The 15,191-nt window shown below is 32.8% G+C and overlaps 1 protein-coding gene across 1 annotated transcript in view; it reads left to right on the plus strand.

Annotated features, from left to right (window-relative positions):
• The window catches only part of LOC129234668 (membrane-associated tyrosine- and threonine-specific cdc2-inhibitory kinase-like), a 124,506-nt gene that overhangs the window by 14,790 nt on the left and 94,525 nt on the right, over positions 1-15,191 (plus strand). The window contains 2 exon segments of the mRNA XM_054868710.1: positions 3,475-3,622; positions 7,453-7,547. Of these exon segments, the coding sequence (XP_054724685.1) occupies positions 3,475-3,622; positions 7,453-7,547 (243 nt within the window).

The following is a 15,191-nucleotide window of genomic DNA, read 5'->3' on the forward strand; positions in this document are numbered from 1 at the left end:
TGGGGCTTTGAAATCATTAATAGCAGTACCCACTATCCAAAATCAAATGAATTTGCAGAAAAAATCGTAGGAATAGCTTAAAATATTATTCGTAAATCTGGAGCAGATAACAGTCAAGAAGCTCTGTTAGAGCACAGAAATACTCCAATCACTGGAACAAACACATCACCCGCTCAACTATTAATGAGTTGATGTCTTCGTACTAGATTGCCAACTAAGCACTCCTTCTTGAAGCCGAAAATAGCAACAAATTGCAAAGAGAAATTTGAAGTTATTAGAAAGAAAACGCGGTAGTATTACAATATGAATGCTAAGCACAGACCAGACTTTGCTGAAGGAGAAAATGTTCTTATAAGAGTGAATAGTCACTGGGAAAAGGCACAGATTGTAAAAAAAAAAAACATTGTTCACCTAGGTCATATTTAGTTAAGACAGAAAATTGGAGACTACTCAGAAGGAATTCTTATCATTTAAGAAAATGTAAAAATTCAATGGAAACTACTTATGACCCCAACTCTGACAGTATTAGTATCAGTCTGACTAAAATCCTCCAAACACCATAGTAAATCAAAATAGACAAAATGTAGCTCAAGGACCAATTAACAATACGAGCTATATTATTTGTAGTGGGAGGGTAGTTAGGCGACCTTCCTACTTGAGGGACTATGTGTAATCTGAAAAGGGAGGTGTAACATATTATTGAAGTTATGAATGGCAACAGTTGGAGTTGCCAAATCTTAAGAACAAAGATGCTTATGATGATTATTCAGTTGTATTTTAGTTGTTAATATGGATGCCGAAATTGGATTCAGTTTGAATAAAATTAATATTTGAAATGTTATTACTTTATATTTTCCCTATGATATTATTAGAAAACATAACAAAGATAGCTATATCCTTCTAGAGCAGCAATCAGCAACCTAAATTCTGTGCTGATCTACTTTCCAAGTTCGGCGAACATCAAGATCGACTTGGGGGGAGTGCGATCTTCCCTCTTTGTGCCATTGGTCATTGGTAATATGTTGTTCAAAACAGTATTTTCCTACTTTGAAAATTTGCATGACATTCAAACTCAAGTTTGATCTGTAGAATAGTGGTAACTTTTGTGGATATTTTTTAAATAATAGGTCAAAACAAAAAACAAAAAATTTCTTAAATATTAGAAATTGTGGCACTTCCAGTTATAGTAAAAAGTTCTAAAAATGTTTTGAATAACTTTTATTTTATAAGTTGAGTTTTTTTACATAAAATTATGTTTATTAATGGTATATATACTCTGCCAAAAAAAAAAAGTTCCAGAATGTTGTTGCGATCGACTGAAAACGAGCTCCTGATCAACCTCCTCGACAGGCTGTCTACTTTTAATTTGTTTTGGCTTTGCTTAAATATTGATAAACACCTCTGACCAAAAAAGTTATCTATTTATCTAATTTCATTTCTATGCAAATTTTAAATATACCTATTGAGTGACAAGGTCAAAATGGCTGTGACTTTTGTTTATATTTTTGCTAGATAATTCCATAGAAAACAGGGTTGGTAAAAAAATCTTTTTTTTTTGGTTTAAACCAGTTTTTTTTTTTTTTTTTTGGTTTAAACTGGGTTTATTTGGTTTAAACACTTTTTGTAACAAAATCAATTTTATTTTAGGAAAATCATGAAGATTTTATCAATTAATTTTTAAGGAATGTTTAATATTTATATTTGTACCTAAATTCTTTGTAATGAATTGAATAATTAAAAGTAAATATTGTAATTTCATTTCCTCATAGGTAGATATTTCTAAAGGAGAATATTGTTTGGAAATTTTTAACTATTATAAACAATACAACACTCAAATGGGCCTTGGTATAAATAATCAAAGAAATAATATTTATTATGATAGTTTAGACATTATTAATTACAAATTACCAAGAATAAATTCTTGTAAATAAATTTCTTCAGAATCATGGCTATCTACAATAAATAAAAAAGTAAAATTAAAGTCATGCATTCTTAAACATGGAAAGTATTTTGCTGTATCTACAAATGAATCACAAGTCTGATGTACATTACAGAACTTTAAAAATCAAAAGATCAATACATATTTTGTTTAAAGATTTTTTAAAAAAGTTACAAATCATGTAATTTATTTACCTAATGTATCAGTGACAACAGTTATCAAAACAGGACAAGTAGGTTTAAAGAAAAACATTAAATGTTTCCCATTGTACAGATTTTTTCTCACACGGTTTAATGCATTTATGAATACTACTTTTTGTCACAGAAAAGTAAAATAATCAAAAGCCTTGGTATGAAAATACTCTTTTAACATATTTTAATAATGAAGATTGTCATAAAAATTAATGTTTATTGATTCTTCCACCATTCATATGTGAGACTTTCTTTTATTATAATTGGTATATAAAAAAGTCTTTTGAAAGGTGAAAATTTGGCATTATTATTTTTTTTTTATAAGAGCACTGAGTTACATAAATATTTTCTGTTTTCATAATTTTATAAGAGAGGATGGGCCACGAGACAGAAAACACATATTTTTCGCACATTGGCAAGTTCTAAAGCACAGACACATACATTAGACCCTCGTTTTACGCGGTTTGAGATTTGACACCTTAATTTTATTTTATGTGGATGAGTTTTGGTTTTACGCAGATGCGGCAAATGCAAACAGATAAAATTTTCTCTTCTTGCAAAATCCAAACTCCTAAAGATTGCAGATTGCGTGTAATCAACTGCATTTTGGCTTGCTAATAACCGAGTTTGGGCCACTGGAGACATTTTATGAGATTGGTTCCAGAGCTCTTTAAGTTGTTAAACTCACACAGTTCAGAACTCACTAGTAGAAGAGCTTTTAGTAGTGACAAAGGAGACCAAAAATCAACGAGGATACCAACGTCGATGATGCACAATCAAAAACGCTCACATTAAAAATTTTGAGCTATTCCTAGACAACAGAAATGATCTTTCTGATTTGTTAGAGAAAAAAGATTCTATTATGGAAATGACACAAATGATAATGGCTGCGTTAATGCTCTTAATGACTGCCAAAAGATTGTCATAGCCAGCTCCTCTTTATAAACAGGACATGAAATTAATTTATGTTTTCTTTATGCATGTAGTGTATAAAAGTCGATATAAGTACACATTAAACTTATTACACAATTAGTCATTACTAGAATGAAGTATTTTGATACCTACAGAAACAAACCCCTAGTTTAACACTAGTATTAGGTCTCAATTTACGCGGTTGGACTTTTCTTTGTTATGTACATTTTTTATAGTACATTTTTATACAACATTTACAACTTCTTTTAAAGAATGGTCATTTTGACCATTTCCAGCCATTCTAGGCATAATGGAATATCGGCCAATTTAGTGTTAAAAAAAACAACTATTTTCTGCTGTATTTTTATTGTCATTTATTTGAACTAAAAGACTATGATGAATTATTATTATTATTATTGTTTTCTTCTTTAGGATAAGTCCAATTCAAGTGCTTCAAAACCTCCTCCTACTCCTCGACAAAAGCTTCATGGAAATTCATCGTCTGTCAGTCGTTTATTTTCAACCAAATCACATAATTCAGAACGTGCACAGAGCATTAGTTTTTTAGATTCAAAATCATGTATCCTTTATATTTAGTCTCGACATCTATTGAGTAATCACTCAATTGGGCATTCTTATCCATTTGTGAGATTATTTTCTTTTCCATAACTATAATAAAGTCGATATTACAAATGACATGGTACAAAACTTAAATTGAATATGCCATGGTATAGATATAAAACTATGAACTTTAAAAGATTGAATTTTATTTTTGTTCTATACAGTGTTAAAAAAAATTGAGATGATATTAACTCTAAAAAGATATTTTCTTTATATTTAAGAAACCGATAAAAAAAATTGTGTGTCTTAGACTCAAAACTTTAATTTGCCCATATAGCACTAACTTTTAATGTTTTATTTTGCTCATGAGTGTTCTAAAAGCAAATACAATATAACTTTCATTTAACGATTTTATCAATTTAATAATACATTTCATTGATACGGATTTGATTGCATTGAATATCTATGCTCCGTGATTTAATGATATCCTTGATTTAACTATAACTTTTTCCTGTCCCTTGTTAAGTATTAAATCAGGGTTATACTGTTGTTGAAAATTATTTTGTTACCACTACATCGTAAGAAAATAACATTAGGATTAAACATAAGATTAATTAAGTTTAGACATTGGAATAAATCTGTTTATTTTACTTTATATTTTGTATCACTATTATTGTTGTTCAGACAAACTTGATTGCTATAGAAAAACTCAGATTATCTTTCTGACAATATGCCATACCTGCCAACTCTTCTGGATTTCATGTTTTGCAGGGGAAAAATAGTATCTCGCCAATTTTAGCTCTAATGATTCCTGGTTCATACTTGTCCTGGATGTAATAGAAAGTTCAATTTTAATTTCTTTGGTTGGAGATATTTACCTCCCCCCCCCCCCCTCCCCTCATTTGGAGCATATTTGCTTAGTAGAGCTCGGTGCCTTTTTGACTCTGGCACCGTCATGCAGCGCATGGCCTTGCACCTAGGGACGTCGTGGCCCTGATAATATCCTACGCAAGTGGATCTGTCTAGGCTTTACCTGTTTAGCCGTCATTAGCCAGCGACTGTAGCTTGTTCTTTGTGAGTTAAGCCTGATCTGTGTTGGACTTTCATTATCGGAGGTGTAAAATTTAAAACGCAAGTAATCTTCCTCTTCTTAATCCAGAGAAAGGTAGTTGCAACAGTCGCTAAAAATGGTAGTTAAAATATCATGCATGTACTCCTGGTTACCCGCGGAATAGGATGCCAGGGTAACCGCGAAAAAGTGAATTTCGCGAACATTTGTTTGTTGCACAATAGGTAAGAAAAACAGCACTAATACATACAAGAGCAAATAAAAATCAAGAACACTGACATACATTCAAACTTACAAAACGAGACTAGAGGCAAACGATTAAACTAGTAACACTAAAAGTGACAATTGTACTATGTAGAAAATGTACGTAAAAGTAAAAAAAAATGAAGAAAAAAGAATTCCTCATTCCTGCAAACGAACACAGAAAATCCTACAAACAGATCAACCAAATCAAATAAACTTAGGCTACGCCAAAAACGTGTAAAGCAGGCGAATTTTTTCTAGCAAAATTGGCTCAGTCACGCGTTTACAAATTTCTGGAGTTTGGATGTAAGAATCGGGTTTCAACTAGTCAGGTTTCAGTGACCGAAGAGAATTTGATGTCTTGGGTAAAAAAGGTAAAGAACGAAATAATATTGGAATGTCTAAAAATAGATCTTGCACATGTTAAGTTAAAATGAGTATTTTCTAGATACATTCAGAAACTTACAAACGCAAAAACAATATCCACCCAGGGTCTAAGTGGGAGTTCATTGTCATCATTTGCACTAACCTCGTTTATGGATCATCTGCGAGGTATCGAATCAGTTATAATCAAAGATGGTTTTCTGCTATGGTTGCAGACTGAACTAGTTATCGTAGCTTATTAGCTACAGACAGACTTAATGAAATAAAATATTTAACAGCTTTACAGAAGCTGTTAAATATTTTATTTCATTTTACTACATTATTCTATTCCTATTATATTTTACCATGTTAATATATTATAATATTACTATACTTATTAACTGTGCCTTAATATATGTATTTGTACTTAAAGGGTGATAATTGAACCTAAGTTTAAGAAAAACATTTGAATATTCGGGCAATATCGATTATTAATCTTTAAATAAATACTTGTTTTTAATCATAAATTATTTTTTCATCACAAATTAGACCTTTAACAAACTATTTGTCTCAAAACAATATTCATCTCGAAATCATCATCATTTAACATCGTCGTGTTGATATCAGAATATCTTGCCCCACCCGCGTAACAACTAGCCCCAAGAAAGAGCATGTTGTTCCTTCTCGACTTTTGGGACTGTAAAATTAATTATTAAAAAAATCGTTCAAAATACTACACAAAAAACATTTGTTACATCATAGGGGCATATATTACTCTATTTTAATCTCAGAATAATAACTCTAAAACTACGTTTTCATAACTAATTTTGAGCTTGTTTAAAAAACGGAACTTCTAGCCCCACTCTCCCCTAATTATTCAAAGTTTTATGCTTGTGAAATCATGACAACAGAGTACTGAATAGATTTCTAAATTAAGGTGAAGGATATTCCCCCTTAAAACCTGAAAAAAAAATCATTTCCAATAAAATCAAAAATGCTAAAATACGGAACCGTTAAAAAGGCATTGAGTTTAATATCAAAGACAAGTACATAATCTCCTCAAAGCTTTTTAAAAAAACTTTAGTTCACAAATAGTTAAAGAAATAAAGGGAGGGGAAAATCAAGTAATTATGGTCAAGTCGTTATTTTTCGGAACTAAAAAGTTAACCTAAATTATTGTCTACAATATATAAATATTACCCACATCTAAATAATATGCAAATGTGCTTACTATATTTTTTATGTATGATAATACGAAGCGGTAGAAGTACCACGAATAAAAAATTACAAAAACACTACAATTGCAAATTATAAAATACAAGGTATAATATACAAGGTATTTCACTGCAAGAACCTAAATGGGTGTTAGCAAATTTTTTGCACCTGCCTCGTATGCTCAGCCTTGTGTACTATAGACATACCGAAATAGCAGTCACGGCTCCACATTAAGAAGGAAAATGCTAATGTATGCATTAATTAAAGTTGCTTGTTTTCAGTGTAAGAGATTGAGCTTTTGAATAGCATTTTTAGACACAAGTCAATAATTTCTCCTTTAAGATTTTCAGCGAGATGAATTAAATTTTTCAATGAGCAGTATAATATGAACGCCACCATTAATTATAATAAAGAATTCAATTTTACTTTTTTGGTTAGAGTTTTTTTGTCCTTCATTTGGAGCAATTTTGATGGGTAGAGCTCGGCGCCTTTTTAGCTCTGGCAGCGCCGTGCTCTGCACGACCTTGCACATGGGGACGCCACAGCCCTGTGCAAACTAGGTAAACACAGTGCTAGTGTATGGCAAAGCTCAAAAATACCAATGAAAATCGCATACATTTTACTATAGCTAAAGAAATAACTGTATGTTGATAACAATATTCATGTAAAAGCTAAAAAAGGGTCGCTTATTATTGGAAATGGATTACGCACATACGCCAGAAAATCGTACAAACAATTACCTGCCACAGATGAAACTAGGTTATACCAAAAATGTGCAGGGGAGGGGTGGAAAATTTTTTTGAAAATCTATTATTTTATACAAATGCATTAATTTTCAAATTTTATGAAGACCAGGAAAGAATAGTAATTTTTATCTCTGAGAGTAATAAATGTTGAAGGAGTTCCACCCATAATTAACATATTCTCATTGTACTTGTTTGCATCTTAACTCTATTAAGCTCTATCATCTTTGTATGATTCTTCCAGTGACAAGTTATATTTCCATCAATGCTTTGAAGTGATTTGTAAACTTGGATCTGGATCATTTGGTGAAGTAAATGGATTTAGTTATCTAATTTTATTTACAGTAGACCCTCATTTTACATGGGTTTTTTTACGCGGTTTCATATTTGACACCTTTATTTTATTTTGCGCGGATGAGTTTCGATTTTACACGGATGCGACGATGCAAACAGATAATATTTTCCCCTCTTTCAAAATCCAAACTCCTAAAGATTGCATATTACACGTAATGAACTGCATTTTGTCATGCTAATAATCCAGTTTGGGCCACTGGAGACATTTTTAACTAACTTCAAAAAAGGAGGTTATGATTTCGTCTTGCGACTTATTATGTCTGTTTTCGTATTTCTCCAAGAATACTGGACCGCTTTGAAAAATAATTTTTTTGTTTGGAAGGGTATACTTTCCAGATAGTCCCATGTTCATTTTGTCTGGATCTGATGTGGGCTCTCTGAGAAATCAAGGAAACTTTAAATTTCATACGTTGTGGTTACGTAGACCAGCTTTCGTCTGCTGCGAGACACGTCACAGGTCATGTGGTTTTGCGTGAACGGTGCATTTTTCGACGGAGGAATCTTGTCTTGAACAATATTTAATTCTTAAGCATCGCGATGTTTGATTTCATGGCGCCACCTGTTAGTTTTAATTATAGTCTTACTAATGTATTTGTTACTCATGTAGCAAATTAGTAACTGACAAACCACTAAATCCTGAGTTTCACACTAATTTAACAAAAAGCAAAAGTCTTTAAAACTAAACCTACTCAGTTACGTTATGTAGCAGTTTATAGGAGGCCCCCGACTTCAAATGGTTATTAAAAATTAAGAAATCGTATATAATTAGCTAGGTATTATAATAATTCATAGTATAGTAATTAACATCAGTGTTTATTTTATAATTGGGTGTTTAGTTTAGTTGATTTTCATACTGGAATTGTAAAATAAATTTGATTTATACGTTTAGGTAGGAAATCATATGCAAGTATGACCAATTTTTTTTACTTTTTAGTACCTCTTTGTTTTTTGAAGTCGGTTATTTTTTTATTTGAAAAAAATTTATACGTGATTGGTTTCAAAGCTCTTTCCAGAAGTAAAGTTATTAAACTCACACAGTTCAGAACTCACTATAAGAAAAACTTTTAGGAGTGACAAGGGAGGCCAAAACCAACGAGGATACCTACGTCGGTGACTCACAACCAAAAACGTTCACATTGAAATTTTTGAGCCGTCCCTAGACAATAGAAATGATCTTTCTGATTTGTTAGTGAAGGAAGATCCTATCATGGAAATGACGCAAGTGATCATGGATGTGTTAATGCTCTGCAAAGAATTCGAGAAAATTTCTTAATAAATGCTAAAAGACTATCATAGCTGGCTCTTTTTTATAAACAGAACACGAAATTAGTTTTTTTTCTTTGTGCATGTTGTGCATATGTATCGATATAAGTACACATTAATGTTATTTAACAATTAATCATCACTAGAATGAAGTATTTTTTTTATCTACGAAACCTAACCCCTATTTTAACATTCCTATTAGGTCTCAATTTACACGGTTTCGATTTAGGCGGCATTTCCGTGGAACCTAACCTTCACATAAAACGAGAGTCTACCGTATTTAACTTAGTAGGCAAGAATAAGTCAATATCGTAAAAGTCATGACTTTTCATCCAAAAGCTCACACTTTGCATTGAAAAAGTCATGCCTTGTAACTCCGAAACACATTTCTGCAGTAATTTGCAATTTTTGTGCATCAAAACGATGGTAATTCATGCATTTAATTTTCAAGTACAAAGGTATTTATTTGTTACTAAAGTATTTGTTTATTCTGCTATTTTTTCAAAATTCTGAACAGATGACACTATGGTTGGGGCAAACCCAACCTGGCAGCATCATTTTGCTATGATTAGGATTTGCATAGCCTTTCAGGGACCGCAGTAAGCATTCGCCAATGCGCCAAATGCGATAAAATCGTAAATTCGGTGCAAAAAATTCCAGTTTGGCGAATTTATTGGCAAACAGAAAGTTCTCTAAAATATACACAGAAGAAAAAAAAATCTCCCTTAAGATGTCAATCTGGATAAAAATTAGGTCCGTTCACAAAATTCGGACCTGTAAAAACGAACCCTTTGCAAAATTCAAACCCCTAAAAACGAACCTTTCATCACAAAACTCCCAGACTAGCAATCACTGAAAGTTGTTTGTTGTTATCCTCAGACCACTCCGAGTGGAATGAGGTGCACGCATGCGCATTAGCATCGGATCGGAGCGTTACTGTCCATTGGATCGGTGGAATGATGACGTTTGCCTCTCCCCTTTTTGCGCCACTGTACTTGCGCCTCTCCCTGATTGGATATCGAGTGCGCTGCATGGCTACCTGTTGGGGAGAATTTCTAATCTAATAATATCTCCCCAATGTTTCTTTGATACTAGCAGAGTGAGTTCGGAAATAAGAACTTAACAAACTATTTCTAACTTTCATGAAGTTTATTTAAACGATAATGTAAATAGTTAAAAACATGCTGTAAATGATAAAAATAAATACTAACAACATAATCTCTCCACATGCTACTTCTGCGTGAGATAACTAACAGTGCAACGCAAACTGCATGACTATTGACTAAAAACTTTGATGAAGTAGACCCATTGGGAAATAAGCTAAGTCCAGCTAATCATTTCTAATAAAGGGCGAACGGCACAAACAAGCAAGTTCGAATGCCGAACGAGCGACCGCCTACCACGACGAGAGATGATCAAAGAGAGCGAACATAAGCCGCGAGCAGTTTAAATATCCCCCCGGGTCATTAGCATATCAGAGTCACGTGAACGGACACATCACTGCTATCGTTAAGCACACGTGCCTTCAGATTTCTTCTAGACGCGTCTATGACGTCATCCACAATGGAGTTCCCGCCAAAGGTGAACAAAAGTGAAACAAACATTCGGTCGATTCAACCAATGTGAATGAGTGCTGATAAGATTCTTTTACCCCAGTCATGCAGAATGATTGGTAATACATTATAAGTAAGTAAAAACATTCTTTTACTATTGGTGTTGTGAGGTGATGAGATAGGATTATTTACTGTTGTTATTAACAGGCATTTATTCCTAACAAGGCCCCCCCTCTCATCATCTCACAATGAAAACATTCAAAAAAATTCGACTTCATTTAGACACTAACACAATTTCCACATATTAATAATTATATGAGAAAAAAACAATAAACAATTTTTAAATTATGAACTTGACTCTATATTACGAACTTCCAATATAGATCTAGATTCTCAAAATTTGAGAAAAACAACAATACACTTTGCTGAAAAAAAATTCAAAATTTCAAAGAACAATCAGCTTGAAATGTCCTTTTTTTTTCTTTCGTACTCTCTCGTATGTCGTAACTCATAGTACGTTTTCCACGAATTTTCACCAAAAGTTCGAAAACAAATTCTTGATCAAAGTCCTTTCAATCAGTTTTCCAGTTTTATTTATAACGATGACAGTAGGTTAATCTGAAATATAAAATAAAAACCCAAAGTAACTGTTCGAATCAGCATATAAAATATCACAGTCTTGAAAATAGTATAGTATAAGCTTATATTGAGAAATGTTTATAACGAAATGTAAATAAGCTCTTTTACTAACTATCCATTTCTCACTAAATCATTTCATTTACAAATAGATCACTAAAAATCTAAATCAAAAAAATGCTCCCATCTATACTTAAAGACTGTATGATAATTTTAACTGATTAAAATTTCATTTTTACCAATTCAAATTTTTTTTTTTTATTAACTTCAAAAAAAAATTTTTTAATAACATTTTTGCACCATTATTTATTCAATGAAGGAAAATTACAAATTCTAACGGGAACTAGTGGTGTTTCCAATATTCAAAAATAGGGTCTCACAAAATGAAAAACAAATACACCCGCGATAGACCTTCATGCAACAATAAACGTCTTCTATCCTAACTCCCGGGAAGACTCTGACAATTACATTTTCACTTTTAACGAGACGTAACAAAAAGCTGTTCGCAACCCGGTTGATAGGGAGAAAAAGCCACCGAAACATTCAGGTGGGCAATTAAATTGTTAGAACTTGCAAAAACATTTCACAAAACATGATGCAAAGAAGAAAAATTTAAAGTACATTAAACAATTTTCAAAAATTTCTAAAAAATGTTTCTAAATTATATTATATTTGTACAAAAAATTTTTTTCTATAAATCTTTGAATTTCTAATCGGGTGAGAGGTTTCGTGAATATGTCCGACATGTTATCTTTGCTTTTGACATATCTCACGTTAAAAATATTTTTATGAACTAAGTCCCAAATGAAAAACAATTTGATATCAATGTGTTTACTACGATGATTTTCGATAGGCGATTTAACAAAATCTAACGTAGCCTGATTATCCACATACAAAATAGATTTAATATTAACTTTTAACAATTTTTATTTTGATGCATTCGTCAATTATACGATCAAACCACATGAGCTCTTTTGCACATTCGGTCATGGCAATAAATTCAGCTTCCATCGTTGAAAGGCTAACGCTTCGTTCTTTGAACGTGCGCCGTTCAATTGGAGCTTTATCAAGTAAAACAAGTTGACCGCCTAATGAGGTTCTATCATCTTTATTTGTGGCGAAATCAGCATCCGAAAAAGTTATAAGTTGAACATTTTCACATTTTAAGTTTAATTTTAAATCTTTAGTATGGTAAACATATCCTAGTAATTTCAACAATCCATCCCAGTGTACAATTCCTGGGTTGCTTTGAAATTGGCTGAAAATGTTAACAGCATATGATATATCAGGACGTGTTCTACTAGAAATAAATGATAAACACCCTAATAAACTCTTGTATGGATATTTTGACATTTCGTCAATCTCAGCTGGAGTAGTAGGACAATTTAACTTTGAATAAACACATCCTTTACTAATAGGTAAAGAAGAAATAGGAATTTTAAATTTACTAAATCTTTCATAAACTACACGAATGTATTCAGTTTGATGTAAATTTAAGTCATTTCCTTCATTTTCAAATTCTACACCTAGTAGCTTTTTAGTTTTACCTAAAATTTTAATTTCAACATGTTTTTGAAGTAAATTCAAAGCATCTTTAATATCCCTGTCCTTCTTACTGAATAACACAATGTCATCCACATATAAGAGTAAAATCACATTATCAGTATAATAAACACAATTACATGATAAAAATTTATGAAAACCAATTTTAAGCAATATATTTTCAATTTCATAAAAACACAGACAACCACTTTGGTGCAGGCCGTATATAGCTTTATTCAATTTGCACACATAATTTTCTTTTCCCTTTTCAATAAAACCTGGGGGTTGCTTCATATATATTATTTCATCAATAGGAGCATATAGGTACGCACTTTTAACGTCACATTGGATATGTAGCCAATTTTCTTTTGATACCAATAAAGAAAAGAAAAAGCGAATGGTACTAAAGCAGACTACTGGGCAGAAGGTTAGATCAAAATCTAGTCCCCTCACTTGATTAGTCCCCTGAGCGACTAGTCTACTTTTATAAACTTCACCATTTTCCCCTTTCTTTAAATTATAAACCTATCTACATCTGATAGGATTAACATTTTCCGGTAATTTGACTAAATTCCAAACATTTCTTTTACGCATAGTGCCTATTTCAATTTCCATTGATTTTTGCCACTCCCCCCTTTCATTAGATTTTAATGACTGTTTATATGTTCTAGGGACTTGAATTTCTATGTCTAGTCAAGAAACATGAGTTAAAATTTTAGATTGATTTGAAACTTCACCCTGAAAATCATCATTGCCTTTAAAATTAAATAATTCCGGATCATACGCTATGTTTTCACGAAGACAATATTTTTGAACATCATTCAACGATCTTAATCTTTTGCTATTCCCCTTTTCAAAATAATATACGTCGTTTCTTGAACCATCAGGTCTAGGGACGAATTTCCAAATCCACCTAGCTTCCCGCATTGGTTTGCGACTAGAATCATCCCCCTCACTGTCTGAACTTTCCGCCCCCCCCCCCCCCCTTCAGAGCAACTTTCAACATCTAATTCTCTGAAGCGATTCGAATCTTCGCTTTCTTCCGAAGAATTCTTATCTTCTACCTGAGGCGAAAGGGGCCAGAAAAGGGTATTTTCTTTTCCGCGCGATTCCTGCTCGGAAGTAAATTCGTCCTTGAAAAAGGAATTCTCTTTGAAAGGTACGTTGATTGTTTCAATGACTTTATCTTTGTCTGGAAGATAAACGCGAAATCCTTTACGATTGAACGCGTATCCGATTAAAACGCCTTTTTCGGCTTTTAGGTCTAGTTTCTTTCTTAATTGTCGTGGGATACCGGCAAAACAAGTAGTTCCGAATGCTTTTAAATGTCTTACAGACGGTTTTCTTCCTCCGTAAAGTTCAAAAGGAGTCTTTTCTTGACTTGAATGACAAATCCTATTCCATGTGTATACAAAATATAACATCGCGTCGGGCCAAAAATTGTTTGGCAAACCACTTTCTTTTAACAAAACGCGTGCGCTATTTGTTACTGTACGGTTAAAATTTTCAATTAATCCATTTTGCTCTGGTGTGTACACATTTGTGAGTTCATGATGTATACCCATATTCTGACAGAACCCGTCTAGTTCCTGATTTACAAATTCCGTCCCGTTATCAGATCTGATACTAACAACCTTTTTGCCGATAAATCTTTCGGCTCTCAGAATATGTTGTTTTACAATTCCCGGAACCTGACTTTTCGACTTAATAGGATACAATGAACACCTTTTAGAATAGTCATCAATAATAGAAAGAAAAATAATTTTCTCCGTTTCTACCCTCTACTTCACATTTTCCCCAAACATCCACATGCAATAATTGCAATGGCTGGGTACTTCTTACTCTATCAATTGACTTGAAACTAACACGCTTAAATTTTCCTAATTTACAAACATCACAGTTTAATTTAACGTGTTTAAACTTAGGTAGGCCACGAACAGCTGAAAGATTACTAGTTTTACGAATACTTTCAGTGTTGACGTGTCCACAGCGTTTATGCCAAGTTTCAATGTCACTTTGACAGCATTCTAACGAAGATTCTTTATTTACATGACTAGAACTAGGAGAATTTTTAAACTTTTTACAATTAACATTATAAACTCCATTATTGAGTTCAGCTTTAAAAATTAATCCCTGTTTGTCGGAAACCTCCACGAAACCTCTCCCACCTTTAAATTTTGCACCACCCTGGTCAAACTTGGTGCCAGACAAAATATTTCGTCTCAAACGGGGAGAATACATTACATCTTTGAGAATTACAGTTCTTTTACCGAACTTAACTTTGATTTCCCCTTTTCCCTCAATCGGGAAAGTTTGCTTTTTCACGGCAACAGCCATGTTTACATCATTTAGGGGTTCAAATGTCCTAAACCAGTTCTTATTTGAGCAACAGTGATTTGATGCGGCAGTGTCAAAAATAAATGTATTCCCTTTATCTTGGGTCTGACTAAGATTTGCCTCTGACAAGAAATACAAAGGATACTCACATCTATTATTTGAAGGTGATCGGCGACGCTCCTGGAACTTCCTTCTAGAACTCCATCGGCGATTTCTACTCCTTGGGCTCGTACCTTCATCCCTCCATTCTTTCCGGGATTGGTGCTGGTT

This window comes from Uloborus diversus, chromosome 1, assembly GCF_026930045.1.
Source record: "Uloborus diversus isolate 005 chromosome 1, Udiv.v.3.1, whole genome shotgun sequence".
NCBI lineage: Eukaryota > Metazoa > Arthropoda > Arachnida > Araneae > Uloboridae > Uloborus > Uloborus diversus.